At 43.1% G+C, this 20,195-nt stretch overlaps 2 protein-coding genes across 3 annotated transcripts; both read right to left on the bottom strand.

Annotated features, from left to right (window-relative positions):
* Positions 1-814: 814 nt before the first annotated feature.
* LOC142198663 (olfactory receptor 5P52-like) lies at positions 815-1,762 on the bottom strand. Its single transcript, XM_075269692.1, has one exon. The coding sequence runs from the start codon at positions 1,760-1,762 to the stop codon at positions 815-817; it is 948 nt and encodes a 315-aa protein (XP_075125793.1).
* An 11,288-nt stretch (positions 1,763-13,050) lies between these two features.
* LOC142196865 (uncharacterized) lies at positions 13,051-19,908 on the bottom strand. Of its 2 annotated transcripts, XM_075266846.1 has the most exons (5): positions 19,640-19,908; positions 19,254-19,552; positions 18,962-19,166; positions 18,763-18,879; positions 14,998-15,098 (listed from the first exon to the last, which is right to left on the bottom strand). In XM_075266846.1, exons 1-5 carry the CDS (start codon positions 19,850-19,852, stop codon positions 15,051-15,053), a joined length of 882 nt encoding a protein of 293 aa, XP_075122947.1. In that variant the 5' UTR covers positions 19,853-19,908; the 3' UTR covers positions 14,998-15,050. The 2 variants fall into 2 exon arrangements, with proteins under 2 accessions (XP_075122945.1, XP_075122947.1); XM_075266844.1 differs by lacking the exons at positions 18,763-18,879; positions 18,962-19,166; positions 19,254-19,552; positions 19,640-19,908 and adding exons at positions 13,051-13,638; positions 14,531-14,802; positions 16,685-16,754 and having other exon boundaries at positions 14,895-15,098.
* Between the last annotated feature and the right edge of the window lie 287 nt (positions 19,909-20,195).

The raw sequence follows: 20,195 nt of genomic DNA, 5'->3' as shown, positions 1-20,195 counted from the left end.
CTTGAGATTTCAAAATCCAATTTCCGATCATTTTCCACCTGATCCAGATCATGAAATTTGCTCGATCACCGATCAGGATCCAATCTTTCCCAATCGTGATTACTCAACCCTACTCAATGCTTCTCTATGGGAACAGTCACTTTTAGGATTGAGCCGATCTTGAGATTTCAAAATCCGATTTCCGATCATTTTCCACCCGATCCCGATTGTGAAATTTGCTCGATCGCCGATCGGGACCCGATCTTTCCCGATCATTATTACTCAACCCTACTCAATGCTTATCTATGGGAACAGTCACTTTTAGGGTTGAGCCGATCTTGAAATTTCAAAATCCGATTTCCGATCATTTTCCACCCGATCCCGATCGTGAAATTTGCTCGATCGCTGATCGGGATCTGATTTTTCCCGATCGTGATTACTCAACCCTACTCAATGCTTCTCTATGGGAACAATCACTTTTAGGGGTGAGCAGATCTTGAGATTTCAAAATCCGATTTTCGATCATTTTCCACCCGATCCCGATCGTGAAATTTGCTCGATCGCTGATCGGGATCTGATTTTTCCCGATCGTTATTACTCAACCCTACTCAATGCTTATCTATGGGAACAGTCACTTTTAGGGTTGAGCCTATTTTGAGATTTCAAAATCCGATTTCCGATCATTTTCCACCCGATCCCGATCGTGAAATTTGCTCGATCACCGATCGGGATCCGATCTTTTCCGATTCCGATCGCTCAACCCTAGTTTTATACAAAAGCGACCAAAAGCAGAAGAATAAAATGATTAACCTTTCCATAAATCTGATCGGCCCACCTAACGCAGCAGCTCATTCTTTGATTTTGAACGACTGGTCAATATTTTCCTAAAGACTTTTTTCACCTCCTCATTCCTCAGACTGTAGATCAAAGGATTCAACATAGGAGTAATGACTATATAAATGATCGAAATATATTTCAGATAAGGAGAAAAACGTTTTGACTGTCCTACGTACATGGTCGTTAATGTCCCAAAGAAGAGAAGGACCACAGTGAGGTGGGAAGTGCAGGTGGAGAAAGCTTTGGATCTACCCTGGGAAGATTGGATTTTTAATACAGAAATAATAATGAAGATATAAGATCCAATAATAAAAATAGGTCCTGAAACAAGAGTAAAACATCCTACAACGACTATAGTTATCTTATATAAGGAGATGTCACCACAAGCCACCTCCAGAAGCAACAAAATCTCACAGTAGAAATGATTGAGTTGATTCTCTTTACAAAACACAAGAGGTTGTGATATGGTGGGGAAGGATGATACCGTGACGTTTCCAAGCCACATAATAACAGTGATGTATCTACAGACCCTCCAACTCATAATGACGGTGTAACGTAAGGGGTAACATATAGCGATATACCGGTCATAGGCCATCACCGCCAGTAACATACACTCAATACCTCCGAGAATAAGGCCGATGTTCATCTGTGCCATGCACATCACCACCGAAATGCTTCTTTTCTTTGATAATAAATCAATGAGGAATCTCGGAACAGAGTTTGATGAATAACACAAATCCAGAAAAGACAAGTTACAGAGGAAATAATACATAGGCGTGTGTAACTTAGCACTGATCGTAACAGCAAAGATAAAAAAAATGTTTCCCAGGATGGTCAATATATAAATTTTAAAAAACATGACAAAGAGGAAAATACAAATCTGCAAGTTCTGAGAAAGTCCAAGGAGAATTAACTCTGTAACGATGGTTCCATTTCTAAATGCCATCACATTATACCATACAATGGAGAGTAGAACTCACTGTGTTGTGTCAATATTACTGATACTTTGTATACAAAGACCCTTAGGTAATGACCCTACTAAGAGCCCAAGGCTTATAATAGGGTCAATGCTACTTTACGGTGTCGATTCTTACTGAACACTTCTCTTTTCAGATGTAACAGTGCTCACAAACATTGGGTGTCAGAAGTGGGATATGTGACCAAGAACTGGATGACTATTTACCATGAATTGCCTCGGTTTAATTGTGTGATTTTTAGCCAGTAGGGATTTCTCCGACTGCAAATAATGTGAATTCAATCGGACATAGAGGATTTTCAGGTTCATGACAAAGACCATGTACAATATATCACCCTCAGGGTACTGGATAACCAAAAAATTTAAATTAAGTGATCACCCTATAACTATAGAAAAGGAACAAAAATTATAACTATACACCAGTCAAAAAACATGTCAGACTAACCTCTGAAATACACCATAATATAAAATGTGATAATGTATCAGCAAAAATCTATAATATAAATAGATAATATAACATTTCATATCTTATATGGCACGGGCATAGTGACAGGACACAGTGTGTAATGTGTACCACAATAATGCACCGCATGGGCTCAGGAATACTTCCAGAAACCATTGCCTGTGGACACAGTTCACAGTGTAATCCACAAATGCAAGTTAAAGCTGTATCATGAGACACACACGCTATATATCATCACAATCCAGAAACACTGTTGTTTTCTCTGGGCCAAACCTCATTTAAAATGCTCTGAGTCACAGTGGAAACTGGTCTGGGGTCAAACTTTATAATTCTTCGTGGAACCACGGACGCCGTGTCCTGTTGACTCAAAGGGAGAGGGACCATCCATCTTGGTATGAACGTTCCAGAGCGTGCAAACATGATAGTGCCGGGTTGCAATTCTACTCAGCTGCTCAACTTTTTTGGAATTGGATTATAAATTAGAAAGATCAGAATAAATACAAAAAAGTAGCAATAGCAGTAAGTGACTTTGTGTTTTAGCAGACAGGGAGTTACATAAATGAATAACTAAATAAATCGGTGCACAGATAGGTAATACCTCTTGTACGGAGTGCTGTTTGGATTCTTCTGCTTCCTGGTGTTACAATATTCGTGGCTTTTATAGAGTCAGAGAATCATTTGGCCTGGAGTCATCCATAAAGCACCAGAGGGTAGTCAGCTCAATAGTCATTACATTTAATGAGAAACAATTGTAATGATGTGTTGTTAGCAAATTTTTCCCCATTGTCTCTCATTAAATACCATTTGGATTCACAATAGACAGGAAATAGTATCATGGGTGCAATGGAGCTGCAGGGTCCACTACTATCAGATAGGCCATACATATTAACCAATAATGTCCATCCTTATGGAGAGACCACCTATTAAGGTGTGTGGAGACTTATACGGCCGTAGTTGCTCCACTGTCTCCCTATTTACATCTTGAGAGAAAGATTTGAATTTTTCTTATAACAGGTTTTCCACTTTGGATTAAAGGATTTTCTTGTGATGGATCATCGACATCTGATTGGTGGGGGTCAGATGTCCAGGACCCCACAGCTCAGCTGCTCAAAGTACTTCCCAGGCCAGTGCTGTTGTTACGGTTCTGTGTATATATATAAATATTTTTTTTTAAACTACAGAACCTCTTAGCTGCAAGACACTGCAGCGAGGTCCACAGGCCCGGTGGGTGGTGGTATGTCACGACAGACCTGCTAGTCTGTAGAACACTACAGCGAGGACCTCAGTATGTCACGACAGAACCACAAGACTGTAGAACACTACAGCGAACTTCTAGTCTGTACAACACTACAGTGAGGTCCAGAGGCCCAATGGTGGGCGGCTGTATGTCTGAACTCAAAGTGAACTACTGCAAAGACATTGCAGCATGGTTCTTAATGTGAACAGCTGCAAAGACACTGCAGTGTGGTACTTAATGTGAACAGTGTGTACTATGCAACACTCCATGTGAACAAGGTGCAACTAAAACCCTGCCAGTTTAGCTCAGTGTGAAACACATACGGCTGCCAAGGGTTAACACTCACCCCATTCCAGCAAACACACACACTTACCCCTGCGACAGCTAGGGGCCACCACGGAAGTTTAGAACATTCTCCTGCACACAGCTTGGAGTTACCAGGGGAGTTTGCATGGTCCTGCACACAGCTTGGAGCCATCAAACACCCATGCTCCCGCACACAGCTAGGAGCCATACATGAAGTCAGACAGTACACATAGGCTATCTCAGAGACCATACCTGTTGCAGATCTACAGGCTGGGACAATGTCTATTGCTCCTAGCTCTGGTGTAGAGCTGTCACTTCAGGGTTTACAGGTCCTGCCTAACAGCACCCAGGAGAAGCAAAGGAACCCCACACAGAGGCCTAGTCTGACAACCTGCTTGAGTACTGGAGCCTATCCCTGAAAACTACTGTCATTCACTCCGTGGCCTTAGAGGAGATTTTAGTCAAAGTGTGAGCACCCGGCGGGCGTCAGCTCACACTATTTAAAGGGAAGTCCCAGCCCAATAGGGGTGGTGGCAATGACCACACCGCTCATGCTCAGTAGGGGGGAAATGGCGCTTAGCTTGTGAGCAGCTCCAATACATCTGAGCATGCTCAGTAAGGTGAAAGCTGGATGGTTAGACTGACCCGCAGGTGGCGCTGTGCGCTATGATAGCAACCTGTGGAACCCAATCATAACAGCTGTACACCCACCCTGAGGCCCCCCGATCAAGGTGTAGGTTCCTCCAGAGTCTTGCAGTTGTGCATAAACCTCTAAACATTGCTCACTATGCCGTGGGCCCAGACATACATGAAGACTCGTTGTGAAACAGTCTTGTATACGCCTGAAAGGAGGTGGCAGAGTCACGTTTTGGGCTGGAATCATGGGGTAGAAAGATGGTAGGCACCTAAAGGTGTAAAAATGACCTTTGAAAGGTCTATAGAATTCAAGACTAACCCTTTTCTTTCATGGTACAAAAAGAAGAACCTTGCCTTCCTTAGTATATCATCTTCATACAGGACAATGCCCCATCTCATGCGGCTAATAAGACCTCTGGGTCATTGGCAAGTGCAAGGCCCTTGCACTCGTTCGCAGTCAGGGCTGCGGCGGCCCCAGCCTGCCAGTGTCCAGAGATGACTCTCAGCATGCGCTGTGAACAAGCAGACACCGGGGATCCCTGGGACCACAGAACGCCGCTGTCTCCTGCTCTCACGCTCTGCCCCGGCCCCGCCCACAAGAAGTGGGTAGTAGATCTTTTGACTTGGTCAGTTTATAAAGTAGCTCACATGCTAAAAAAGTGTGAGCACCCCTGGTGTACAGAGTGTGACAGAGTCAAGGCCGACTCCAGGCTGGTGTGGGCTCCTTTTGGAGCAATTTATGCACAGCAAAGACACAACCGAAATTGGTGGTGTTTTTTTTGCTGAGGCAGATCTATTGTAGTGCACTCCATTCCGTACATGTAGACAGAACCAGTTCAGATGTCAAAAAGTAAAGAGGAAATTGAGGCAGACACTGGTCCCAGATTGCTCATATACTATATAAACCTCAGTCACATATACATGGAAAATAATTTTCCATTTCATGACTCAGATACTGATACATATGGTCCATAGTGTATATATTCTCCAGCATTGCAGGGCAGTTCCATTAGGTGGAAGGAAATTTATGGTTCTGTCCTGTAACCCTGAGTCCAGGGAGACTATATTGCGCCTGTTTTGTTCGTTTGGCTGGTAGTAAGACACATGTATAGTTACGTTAACCTACTGTTTAGTTAGTTGCTCAGTCGAGGAGGTAGTTATTTTGTTTTTGCCTGAAGTTAAGGCTGGATTTTGTTTTGCCCATTTTGTGCCTGAAGTCAAGGTTTATTTATTTTCCAGTTTTCTTTTCTTTGCTGCACATTTTGTGTCCCTGTCTTCACTGTTTGGGTTCACACCACTGCTTCTACCGAGCTAACTTTCCCACTATATATATATCTCGATTTTGCAAGTGTTCCCACCTATAATGAATGGAGAAGACTGTCATTTCTATCTTAGTTACACTTTAGCTGTGAGAAACAGAATCCAAAAATAATCCAGAAAATCACATTTTATGATTTGTAAATAATTCATGTGCATTTTATTACATGAAATAAATATTTCTCACAATAGAAAAACAGAACTTAATATTTGATACAGAAACCTTTTTTCTGAAGTTTTTGACCAAATCTGCAAACACTCCAGCAGGGATTCTGTCCCACTCCTTCCTACAGATCTTCTCCGGATCTTTCAGGTTTCAGGGCTGTTACCTGGACACTTCATTAGTAGAGATGAGCGAGTAGTACTCGATCGAGTACCACTCGCTATTCGAATGTAAAAGTTCAATGCAGAACCAGCATTGATTGGCCGAATGCTATACAGTCAGCCAATCAACGTTAGTTCTTCTCCTACCTTTAGAAGTCTTCTCCGTGCAGCTTCCCCGCGGCGTCTTCGGGCTCTGAATTCACTCTGCCAGGCATCGGGCCTGGGCAGAGCCAACTGCGCATGTCCGCTTGTAGTGCGGGCATGCGCAGTCGGGTCTGTCCAGGCCCGATGCCTGGCAGAGAGAATGAAGAGCCGGAAGACGCTGCGGGGACGCTGCAAGGAGAAGACTGCTCGGAGAATCCAGCCCCACCCTCACTCGTGGACTTGGTAAGTATAATTTGATCGAACGTTGCCTACCCCTGAAATGAGCATTTTCCCCCCATAGACTATAATAGGGTTCGATATTCGATTTGAGTAGTCGAATATTGAGGGGCTACTCGAAACGAATATCGAACCTCGAACATTTTACTGTTCGCTCATCTCTATTCATTAGCACATGGCCACCACATTTGTGTTACTGAATGTTTGATAAATATTTTCTGAAACCCTTCTTTCACTTCATTGTTCCTCAGGCTGTAGATCAAAGGGTTAAGCGCAGGCGTAAAAACCATATAATTCAGAGAAATGTATTTCAGATAAGCGGAGAAACTTGCCTGTCCCATGTACATGGTCAAACTTGCCCCGAAGAACATAAAGACCACAATGAGGTGGGAGGCGCAGGTGGAGAAGGCTTTATATCTACCCCCGGAAGAATGAATTTTTAGTATCGATGAAATGATACAACTATAGGACGACATAATAAATACAGGCGAAACCAACAATGTAAAAAAGCCTATAGCTACAATACAAATTTTATAAAATGAGATGTCGCCGCAAACCAGTTCTAAGATGGCCAGAACTTCACAAAAAAAGTGATTGAGCCGAAACTCATTGCAGAACACAAAAGGCCTTATTATAGTAGGAACAACTGAGAATAAGAAACTTGCCCCACACATGATGACTGTGATACATCTACAGACCCTCCAACTCATAATGACGGTGTAATATAAGGGGAAGCATATGGCGATATACCGGTCATAGGCCATCACCACCAATAATATACAATCAATGCTTCCTAGAACCAGAACTGTGTTCATCCGGATCAAGCAGCCGATGACGGAAATTCTTCTTTTCTTGGATAATATGTCAATCAGTAACTTTGGGATGGAGCTGGATGAGACGCACAAATCCAGAAAAGACAGATTACCAAGAAAATAATACATAGGGGTGTGTAACTTAGGACTGACGATCACCGTGACAATTAGGAAACCGTTTTCAAAGATAGTCAGTATATAAATGATAAAAAACAGAGAAAAAAGCGAGATACAAATCCACCGATTCTGGGAGAAGCCGATCAGGATAAATTCTGTAATCATTGTTTGGTTATCTGGTTCCATATTAAAAGTTTAATTCAAATTTGATGGCAAACAGTCCTTTAGGAGAGGAAAATTTATGATGCCAATGAATAACATTGATAATAAGATACAAACATCTTCTTGCAGAGATTCCGGACACTGTCCGAGCCTTTATCAGCAAACTTCAATTAGCGGAATCGATTGTCTTGACAACAGAGTCCTACAGAGCAGCAGGAGAACTCATCCCCCCTCCCAGAAAGCAGTGAGTAATCCCTCCGACCTGTTATCATGGGACAGGAATGGGACCAAGTAAAGGCTGTGTAAACAATGGAAGGAATAATCTAATAGAACAGGCAAACAAAGCAGCATTGCCAAAGCAATGAATTTAGGAAAACTCTACAGTATAGATAAGATCCCTGAGATGGGAAGATACACAGAAATATATTAAAGTTATGGGTGTCAGAACACAGCAACTTAGAGTGACCCACAGAATATCGGTAGTAATACCCTTAATAGACAAACCTGTAAGAAAGCTAAAAATCTGTGACTTTATGACAAATCGAGTCAATGGAACTAAAATAGTTACTAAGATTAGGGACAGATTCCCCTTTTGGATGATTCCCATTTATTTCTGCACCATATATCATATCCATCCTACCATTATCTCTATATTACCATTATCTATTTTGTGCTCGGCCTCTTCCTTTATTTATCTTGTGTTTGTTCCGTGGCCTTAATAAGTCATTTTACCTGGGGACTCGGCCCCAGAGATTAGTAAGAGCTCCAATTATTTTTAATGACATTGTTTTTTTGCTCTTAAATGTTAGCAATTAAATATTTCCCACATGTACGGTAAATGATACAATTCTTCAATTTATAGAAATTTTAATTACAATTTTAAACAACTGGAATTTTTTTTTTAGAAAAGTTCCTTTATTGCACGTGAATTTTTTTTTGTTGTTTTTTTTTGTCTATGAGCAGGGACACGACGTCATTACTTTGTCATTGGGTTGAGCCGATCTTGAGATTTCAGAATTGATTTTAAAATCCGATTTCCGATCATTTTCCAGCCAATCCTGATCCCGATCGCTCGACGCTATTGGTGATAGATTTTTTTTTAGATACGATTAAGGATTTCTTAAGTTGTCCAAAAACTATAATTTTTTTATTTATCATCATTTACCATATTAATAAACTGTAATAGATTTCAGAACCTTTTTGTTACGACCCCTGGTGAAATCCACTTTCTGCTCCTTACTTATTCTTCCCCTTATTTCTCTACTGCCGGCAGAAATCGTCTCACTGCTTTCCATCATCTCTCTATATTATAAAATTGTCTGTGTGTCTGTCTGTTCTCTATTGCAAACCAAACAACTGGACTGATCTTCACCAAATTTGATACAGAGATACTTCAGGTATCCGGGAAGGTTTAAGACAAGACTCCAACTCGCTCGGACGTATCGTTGCTGAGATACAGCATTCCAAACACAATGACCCCCCCCCCTTAGCCAATACAAACCTGCAAGTCTTTCACTCATATTCCATCTGCAATACACACGGTCACTCCACATGTACAATCCAACACTGATATCCAAACTGAGATACATGCATCAGAGGATTAGATATACAGATCAGCACACAGTATCACACGCCAGAGGATTAGATACATGCTTCTGCACACAGTTCCACACACTGAAGGATTAGATATGCGTGTCTGTACACGGTTCCACATGCGGAAGGATTAGATACATGCATCTGCACACAGTACCACACGCCGGGGGATTGGATACACGCATCTGCACACAGTTCCACACACCAGAGCATAAGATATGCACATCTGCACACAGTACCACATGCCGTAGAATTAGATACGCGTGTCTACACACAATAGCATACAGGGGAGGATTAGATACGCGCATCTGCACACAGTTCCATACGCCAGAGGATTAGAAACGCACGTCTGCACACAGTACCACATACCATAGTATTAGATACGTGCGTCTGCACACAGTTTCACACCTCAGAGGATTAGATATGCGCATCTGCACACAGTACCATATGCCGGGGGAATGGATACATGCATCTGCACACAATACCACATGCCAGAGGATTGGATACGTGCATCTGCACACAGGTCCACACACCAGAGGACTAGATAAGCACGTCTGCACACAGTACCACATGCCGTAGGATTAGATGCGCGCATCTTCTTACAGTTCCACATGCCAGAGGATTAGATATGCGCGTCTTCACACAGTTGTGCACGCCATAGGATTAGAATACGCGCATCTACGCACAGTTCCACATGCCGTAGTATTACATACGCGCCTCTTCACACAATACCACACAGGGGAGGATTAGATACTTGCCTCTGCACACAGTACCACATGCCAGAGAATTAGATACGCGCCTCAGCACACAGTACCACATGGGGAAGATTAGATATGCGCATCTGCACACAGTACCACACGCCGGAGGATTAGATATGTGCATCTGCACACAGTACCACACCAACAAGGATTAGATACTTGCATCTAAACACAGTACTACACGGGGAAGGATTAGATACAGCTTTACTCCAGGTATTCATAACAACTGATCACAGGTTTTTCACTGATATCCAAAATGAGATACACATAATCCCATGACGCTTATGGACATACACACAAACATACAAAATACACCAGCGCAAAATTGCACAATTCTCATGGGGCCACTACACAAACATAAAATGTAATATACCCGTGTGAAGCCGGGTCCTCCTGCTAGTATTATAAAAATGAATTTCTGTCTGTGTGTCTGTCTGTTCTCTAATGCAAACCAAACGACTGGACCGATCTTCACCAAATTTGGTGCAGAGATACTTCAGGTATCCGGGAAGGTTTAAGACGGGGCTCCAACTCGCTCGGACGTACCGTTGCTGAGATACAGCATTCAAAACACAGTGCCCCCTTCCTTAGCCAATACAAACCTGCAAGACTTTCACGCATGTTCCAACTGCAATACACACAGTCACTCCACATGCACAATACAGCACTGATATCCAAACTGAGATACACGCATCAGAGGATTAGATACACAGATCCGCACACAGTATCACACGCCAGAGGATTAGATACACACATCTGCACACAGTCCCACACACCAGAGGATTAAACAAACGCTTCTGCTGCACACAGTTCCACACACTGAAGAATTAGATATGTGCGTCTGCATACCGTTCCACATGCCGAAGGATTAGATACACGCGTCTGCACACAGTACCACACGCCGGAGGATTGGATACATGCGTCTGCACACAGTACCACATGCCAAAGGATTGGATATGTGCATCTGCACACAGTTTCACACACCAGAGCATAATATAAGCACGTCTGCACACAGTTGTACATGCCATAGAATTAGATACACACATCTGCACACAGTACCACATGCCGTAGGATTAGATACGCGCATCTACACACAGTTCCACACGCCGTAGGATTAGATACGCGCCTCTCCACACAATACCACACAGGGGAGGATTAGATGTTTGTCTGCACACAGTACCACACTTTGGAGGATTAGATATATGTCTCTGCACACAGTACCACAAGCCAGAGAATTAGATACACGTCTCAGCATACAGTACAACACGGGGGAGGATTAGATATGCGCGTCTGCAGACAGTACCACACGCTAGTGGATTAGATACGTGTGTCTGCACACAGTACCACATGCTGTAGGATTAGGTACGCACATCTTCACACAGTTCCACACGCCATAGGATTAGATACGTGCCTCTTTACACAATACCACACAGGGGAGGATTAGATACGGGCGTCTGCACACAGTTCCACACGCCAGAGGATTAGATATGCATGTCTGCACACAGTACCACATGCCGTAGTATTAGATATGCACGTCTGCACACAATCTCACACGCTGGAGGATTAGATTTATATAAAATAAATAAATAAATAGATACAACTTATATAATCGATCCAACACAAATGGACAGTTTTTTTTTTTAACAGATACCGGTGTAATCATGTGTGACTACTCTACTACCAAGCTCAGATGTGAACAGAGCGTTTAAGGGAAATCTTTCTGCCAGAAGAATACGGACTCTCTTCACCTAGTACATGGAAACCATTACTACAAGGTCTGCATTTGGTGGACGTGTAATCTCCACACTGTTCCCACTCAGCAGCCCCCACACTGATAACTTTTGCGGCTGGTGAACTGTCCACGTCTGTGAAAACAGAACACCCAAAATCATGGATAAGTATTGTCATCTACAAAAAACACAGAAATGATGGGGTTATCCCATCACTGAAGGGGTTGTCCAGTTTGTTTGTTTTTTAGGTCTTTCCGGGCCCTGCTGATCAGCCTCCTTGTCAAAAATGGTTTATTCTGGACAACCCTTTAAGTGAAAGTCTTCTCAACTCTTCAGATGCCAAAGTGGTATTTGAGCCCAGCATGTGAGGGGTTAAGCGCCTGTGGACAGTGAGGCCCCTATATTAACTCCTGCAGCACTGGCAGGTGGCCACTGTTCAGAAAGGCCAGGGCAGCCACAACTAAAAGTTCTCACCCCGGTCACTACACCTGACCACAGCAGCTGTATGCCCAGACTCCGGGGAAGGGGCGACATGCATAGTAACGAGAACAGACTCAGTGGCGCCATCTTGGATATGGGCAGCAATGTAAAGCCCGGAACACGTGTGTAAACTGTGCATTCTAGTGGTGTAAATCACTAACTATGAGACAGATTACACCGGAGAGAGAAGAGTGCTGTGTGTACAGCGGTACCACAGAGAGGTCAAATATAATATATATGGCATATACATATCATACCATCATAGGTAGATCTAGAAGAGAGAGAAATAATATGTGACAGATATTGTAAAGATACATCGATCTGACAGACGGAAATCTAGATAAAAAGATGGATAAGAGATAGATGGGAATTAGATCTGAGAAAGACAAGGAGATAGAAGATAGATATGACGGATAAATAGATAGATCTATAGATTATTTCCCTCATGGTTGATATAACCAATCATATTTATTGTGGATATAGAGTAACACATATGGAAGATATACTCGCCGCAACAACAGATTTATAATGAATTGGAGGTTTACTGAGTCTGTCTCACCATGGTTGTCGAGCAATTATGAAGGAGTTGGGCTTTGGAACTATAGGAATCGGATACAGTTCTTGGTCACCAGGACATCTTCTCCTCCATTAGGACCCTGAAGCCCCCTCAGGGAGATCTTGTTAAGGCGATTTGAAGCTCAGATAGATCACTATCCACCTATCGGGTCTGACATCACCCATAATGGTGCTCAATTACACAATTTTCATGGAATTTACAGAAATGACTATAAAAGTCGGGATTAGTTCAATAAATAGCAAACTTTTTAGTACTAAAACTTTATTAAATATAAAAATATCAACCAAGCACACATAGAACATAAGGGGACTTTCACACGTATAAAAACCAAAGTAGCAAAGTACAAAGTCCGGGTGAATTTCAGCCGAAAAATTTCACTCAGACGCCATAACTAAAAAGCAGTTCTGTGCCCGGGGGAAGGTCTTTTTTAGCCTCAAACAATATGACGGGTTTCTTCCCATCTTGGACATATTTTAGGACAGGTCTTACATTGCCTTGTTTATGGGAGTGGTTTATGAGCCTCCCGAAGGTGGACGCCATGTGCGGGTGGCACTCGCAGGGAGCCTTCACCGCATTGAGGCACCTTTTCTTCCCTTTTTCCTCGAAGAATAAGATATAGCGCGTTTCGTCCTCCAGTGATTTTTGGATCTCCTCCTCATCTTTCTCCTCCATTAGGACTCCATGGTAATCGCACACAAAGTCTCCTTTTTTAAAGATCTGGGTGGTCTTTAGGGAGTGTCGGCCATTGTTATGGTCTTCCACAATCACGAGTCCTCTCCATTCCTGTGACTGGACCATGGCCTCAATGTACTGCTGGCTATTTTTCTTTCGTTGGCAGTCAAGCGACCACCAGACTTGTACAATGTCGCTGGATCTTGGCACATTGGTGTCCCAGCCTTGTTCCTTTATGTACTCCGACACCTGCATCTCAGTGGGGGCAGAGCTGAAGTGATCTACAAAAAACAGAGAGATTTATTTATTCGATAACCATGTAAGGCTAAGCTCACATGGGGCGGTATAGCGGGTTTTGGCACAGAGAGTGACACTCTCAGGTCAAAACCCACCCGCCACGGCTGTCGTGGTCGCGGCTTACCCGCCCCACCCCGGAGTTGGCTCAAATGAATGGGCCCACCCCGGAGGATACTGCCGCATGAAGAAAGGTCAGCCCGCTTCTTTTTTCCGTGAACGGCAGCCATGCCACCATTGTGAGGGGGCGGACTATGACCTGGACTATGCGCCATAATCTGCCCCCTCTGTGCCCGTGTCAACGGGCCCTAAAGGGGTAAATATATATCCCACTCCTCTCTCCAAGTTGATGTTTTTCGATTAATTGCCCAGTCCTTCTGCATAGTGATGTCCCTATATATGCAGAGTCAGAACAGTGCCCATGTAGATTATACCTCGTGTTAGTTTTGTACCCATTTGGCAAGTTGAACTGTGAGTTATTGAATAAGTTTTGTAAAACCGTGTGATGTTAACACTGCTCGGCCGACTATAAGTACCGCCCAATGGTCCATGTGACATCACAGGGGCTTTCCTACGAAACACATTTATGGTATATCCTCAGGATACCTTATAAATGTCTGATATACGTGGACCCCACCTTTGGGATTCAAACCCAAAAGTGGAGCCCATGTTCCCATCTTCGCATACAAATGGAGAGCGACGCAGCTCAGGAATCGGATAAACACCCCCAGGTTTCATCCCTCGGACCTTAGCTTGCCACTACCTCGCTGGCGATCACTTGACTATCCTTTTATGAGCATATTCAAAAACTACAATACCAATGTATAATAATAAAAATAATCGACCGTCACGTGAAATATCACAGCAATAAAATCTTACCGATGACCGTATTCATCCGATTCCTGAGCTGCATCGCTCTCCATTTGTGTGCGAGGTACTGGGCATGTTTCTGGGTGATCTGTAGACAGGTCTCTATGGTTGGAGGATGAGCCTCGAGTAGAACAGGATGGCTTTCAAGCAGCTTCATGTAGCATTGTTCCTTCACATTCACAAGCATTTCCTCGACATCTTCATCCTCTCCTCCCTCTTCGTTGCGTTCTTCCTCTTCTTCTCCTCCGTCTGCCCTCTTCCTCTTCTCACTTCTTGAAGTTCTATGAAGATAAAAGGACATGCAAGTCACCCAGCAGTGACTACGTGGCATATAATGAGGAAAGGACCGTCCGTGGATGAAGAGTACTCGTACTCGGAGCCATCTTTGTGATTGCCATCCGCCAGGTTGCTCAGAATGGATATGGCCTTCATCATCTTGCTCATGTCAATCTCATCTTTCACATTGTGGTTCATAAAATATTTGACAGTGTCTGTGTCTTCTTTCGAGAGATTGTCCCGCAACCACTTGTTAAAAGAAAGTCTCGCATCTCTCCCGGTGACAGGAGGCTGGTCTAACCTGACGGAAGCAAAAAGAGCCCCTGTTAGTGTCGTAGCCAAAACAATAAATCTTACAAGTCATTGAGACTAAATCCTTGGTTTACAACCTTCAAATATCTCACTGCCTGGAGAGGAACGTTGACAGATCCCTATTACAATATCTCTGTTGGTTGAATCACTGCAAAACCTGCGGCACGTGGCCTCATAGTTGGCTTCCCCCATTGTATTTGAGGCTATTCACCTAGCCTCAAGTCAAGATTTGGCTTCAGCCCTCTGCTGCGGCTGAGAAAACCTTAGACTAGCCTCAAACAGTGGATTCTGCAATGGGATTCACCATGAAAAATTCATTGCAGATTTTCTACTCCAATGCACTTCAATAGACGGTTTGGGCATAATCAACCTGAAGATGAATGAGGATGCTAACGTTTTCTGCTGACTGGAGGTGGAATTTTTTTGTGGCAGATTCTATCATGAAAATTCCACCCCATGAACCTAACCTTACTATGATTTTTACAAGGGCTTGTCCATAGAGTTTTGATGAACTTGCCTGATCCAGGGGTTTTTTGATGATGGACCCAATGGGGTTCTGGACTGGTTCCAGCCACCTGGTCCCATTATCAGAACCAGCAGGTCAACACCTGGACTACTCCCTTAATCCCTTTCCAACGTCTGCTGTAAGGCTAAGTTCACACGGAGTTTTTTTTGGTCAGGAAACTGACTCAAATTCCTCCTCCAAAAGACGCCTGACCACACAGTCCTATGGTGAGGCGTTTTTAGGAGGAGGAATTTGAGTCAGTTTAGTATTGGCTGATGTTGGGACTCTAAGTAGCTAAGTGAACCCATGGCCATCGACTCAACCCGACATCACGGCCTGCAACAGGGTCCTCTCTGATCATAGGCATCAGGCTAAGTTCACACAGAGTTTTTTTGGTCCGGGTTTTGAGGCTGTATCCGCCTCAAAATCCTCAACAAAAAGATGGCTCCCATTAAAATCAATGGGAGCCGGTCAGTTTTTTTTTCCGGGAGCCGTTTGCTCCCGGAAAAAAGAAGTCTCTGCACCTCAGGTTCTGGTCCAAAAAACAGTGTGTGAACCAGGCCTTAACCTTACAGTTGCCTCAGTCAAAAGCACCACCAGTGGGCTACACCATGTTGTTCTGGATCTCTGTTGCCAAGCTTATGATTTCTATAAGTATGCCATAGATTTTTCAATATACTGCAATGTAGTATATTTGTACTGTAATATATTATACGCCGTGTGAAGGGGCCCTACGTGTGATCAGCCCTCTAGAGGGTCTAAAAAGGAACAGTATTTAAAAAAAAAAAAAAATTTAGAAAAAAAAAACCCCGTTCAGAAATTTTGTTTCTAGCTTCCCTGTCCATTAGACAAAAGATTCAATTGTATTATTATGAAGTACAAATTGTCCTGCAAAAAATAAGCCCTCATACAGCTCTTTGAACGGAAAAAGAAATTAAAAAAAAAATTAAGAGGGGGGGGGCAAAAAACCAAAAATCTGCAGCTGGACTATCAATGTCCCTATAAAAACCATGACATAAAAAAACACTAAATGTCCTAACATGGTATTCACATCCGTTCTGTTCACTTACCTCTTGTGGAACCTGATCATCTCATTAAAGATATTTGTTGTCGCTCGCCCTTTAGAGCTCAAAAAAAATCTCTCAACCGTTTTTGCATTCTTTACCAAAGGAGTCGGCCTGATGAACTTGAAGTAAGTCTCAAAAAGCTGATAAAAAAAAACAAAAAAGTAGTATTGTGTTACAGGTCCGCTTCAAAATAGGTAAAAGATAAAAGAAAAAAACCCCCCACAATTTTAAGAAATGTGAGGTGGCGAACAAAAAAAAAAAATTCTATATGTTGATATAATATAGGGTGTGGTATATAGGTGTATTACGTTCAGATGGGCTTGGCCGCATTGACCCAATGAAAAGTGGTCACTGTTTACGACCCATGTTCACATGAAAAGATTCACGAGTTTCCACTGTCTGATAAAGAAAAGAGTCTCAGGCACTTTCTATCATTATTTACATGTTGTCAGACAAGTGGGAGGGGCCCAATCTGATCTTCAAAGTTCTTTGTTTCGGAAGGTTAGACCAGGTGTCATCTCATAATGGGGCAGATACAAAGGATGTCCCGAAAGTTACAGATCCTTGAAGAAAGGAGGAGCAGTACATCGGGTACTGGAGGGCCTAAGGGCCATTTCACAAGGCGGTGCGATTTATGGGTCCAAGGTTCGCTTAGTTGAGTTGCCATATTAGATTCAATTTATCCGAGCAGCGTTCAGGATGGTAAATCCAGCCAATGCCTGGTCACGACCATGGAAAACCATCCCATGATGTCTGGCTATGAGCAGTGGTGATCAACCATCCAACAAGCCAATCGATATCTGTTTCACCTCTTCCCGTTGCAGACATTTTTTGAGTTTCAATTTTTGTTTTTAACTCTACACCTTCCAAAAGTCATAACGTTCTTGTTCACAGAGCCGTATCCAGGCCTAATTTTTGCAGGACAAAATGTACTTGGTAATGGTATCATTTAATATTCCGTAAGAGGTACTAGGAAGCTGGGAAAAAAAAATTCTGAATGGGGTGGAATTGGAGAAAAACTGCCTTTCTTATAGGTTTTGTTTTTACAGCATTCACGGTGCAGGACAAATTACATGAGTTACCTGTATTCTGTAGGTCAGTACAGTCACAGCAATACTGCATTTTTGTAGATTTTAGGAAAACACATGTGACCACCTAGGCCATAGTGGTCACAGGAACCTCACTAGTCAAATCAAATCAAACAGGCTTTATTGGCACGTCCGAAAAGATATTTGGTATTGTCAAAACTACTAAAGTTGGGGGGGGGGGTTGTGTTTGGGGCATAACAGTCCGTGGGGTCTCATCTTCCTCTTATTTGGTGACAGCTGGACACGTATTGGGCAGCGATCTCCACAGTGGTCTTTTCTTCTCCCAGTAGGATGTAGAGTTTCCTCTTCTCGTCTGCAGATGTGAAGTCTGGGATGTGGGCAGAGAGTCTTTGGAAGTAGACGGCCCTCACAGCTGGGTATTTGGTGCAGGACCTTTCACTACCTCCACCAACTACATCTCTTCACATTCCTTCAATAGCACCCCTCCACTGATTCCAGCACAGTTGGAAATTTTTCTGTAGCTCCCATCGTTCCTGAGCACCCAATATGCTAAACGTGCTCCCCTACAATCAGATGGGCAATCCTTCTGTCTGCCCTGTCCACTCCAGAACCCCCATATAACATTAGGGGGCTTAATTAGCATATTATGCTTAAACTAATGGTACCAATTGCTTAGGAATGATGGGGGGGGGGCTACTGAAAAAATTCTAGCTTCATCAGAATCAGTGGCTTGACACCGATAGCCCGATGTGAAGAGTTGGTGTTGATGAAGGGCCCTCTTTCAAGATGGACTAAGATCAGCACTGGAGGGATTTGGGGTTACACTCTCTGAACGAAGGGCGGGAGTTACACAAGTAATACCCACCAATGGATTCTCTGGTTAATCTACCGGCCGAGAGAGGTGGAACATCTATGTCTGGTAAGTCAAATACCAAGGAATTAACCCCAAGTCTCAGGAAAGCTAAGATAATGAAACCGCTCCTTACAAGGGTGGGTATATATTCTTACAGTGTACGGATGTTGAACAGCTACCTTTTCTTCCTCAGGCTGCAGCAGAATGATTTTACGTCTCGTTTTTATGATGGCCACCGTCTTTGTCACGCTTCCCTCACGGTGTGTGTAGGATTTTCTCTCGAGCCAACTTTTAACCTGTAAGAGATGGATGGAAAAGGAGATTAGGGTAACGGGGCGTCTATCGGAAATCTGTACGCTAGAGTAATAAGAATGTTACCGTCAGATTGTGAAGGACGGCTGGTTTGTAAAGATACTTCAAGAGCAGCAAGGCCTTAAGGTAATACCAGGCCAACATCTTATCCATCACCTCCAGTTCAGAACCAGATCTTGCCTGTGCGAATAGGTCCATGACGAGACTTTCTGATACAGTGAGCACCCTGCAACTCTCTTTGGGGGTCAGATCTCCCCGAATTCTGTGTCGGCTACAAAAAAAAAAAAAAAAATTGTTAAGGGTTCCATTTCCCAAGACAAAGTCGGAGCCTCCTACTTACATGATGAGTGGTAGTTACCACTGTTTTGGGCCTTTTTTGGGCACTGGTCTCACATTCGCCTTCAAACGTCTTAGTCCTTTCAGGAAAGTCTCCGCGGCCTGTTTCTTGTCTTCATCTACGTCATTCGGGAAGTCTTCCGAGATCACGAACTTGATGAAATGCTCAATGTGATTCAGGCGGTTTTTTATTGTGCTGACAGAAGCCTTCACGCCTAAGAGGGTGGTAACATATTTTTGGGTCTTCTCCAGGTCATTGAGAAAGTCCAAGGAGATCTCATCCGGGTTGATGAAATACAGATAGCAAGACACACTATACAACTGAAAGTAAATCCATGTCAACTTGTGGTTGGAACGTGTATGGGAGAGTCATCCAATACAAGCAACCTGAAGGGAGATCCGGCTTACCATCTGCTTTATGCTGTAGTCACCAAAGTAATTCTGCAGGTAACGTCCAAAACTGTCCAACACCAAGGAGTTCACGTCATGTCTCTGGTACACACCGACCTTAGACAATTTCTTCCGTAGCGAGGAATCATCAAAGTTGAAATCTGTTACATCATCTTTGTTTTCAGACTTTTCCTCTTCATCCGTTTCAAAAGTTTGCCTGAAAATATGCATATATATGTATGTATGTGTGTGTATATATATATATATATATATGGGTTATCCAGTATTTAAAAATTCCGGGCCAAAAAACACGATTCATCAATACCAAACACTTCCTAATATTCATCCTGTTTAAATTCTACACCTTTTACTATATTTATCTTCAGGTCATTGACCACAGCTGTGACGTTTTGTTTACAAGCTTACTATCCCTCCCTGTAAGCAGTTGAGCCAGCAAACAAAAAGTCACAGCAACATGTTACCTCCTTCTCCCTTGAAACCACTCATGAGAGTGATTTATTGCCAGTTCAGATATGCGGAGGAGAACAATACGATGCTCCCACAAAACATAAGA

Source organism: Leptodactylus fuscus, chromosome 3 (genome assembly GCF_031893055.1).
Source record: "Leptodactylus fuscus isolate aLepFus1 chromosome 3, aLepFus1.hap2, whole genome shotgun sequence".
Taxonomy (NCBI): Eukaryota; Metazoa; Chordata; class Amphibia; order Anura; family Leptodactylidae; genus Leptodactylus; species Leptodactylus fuscus.
The sequence above is the reverse complement of the archived record's forward strand: the minus strand, read 5'-3'. Positions and strand labels throughout refer to the sequence as shown.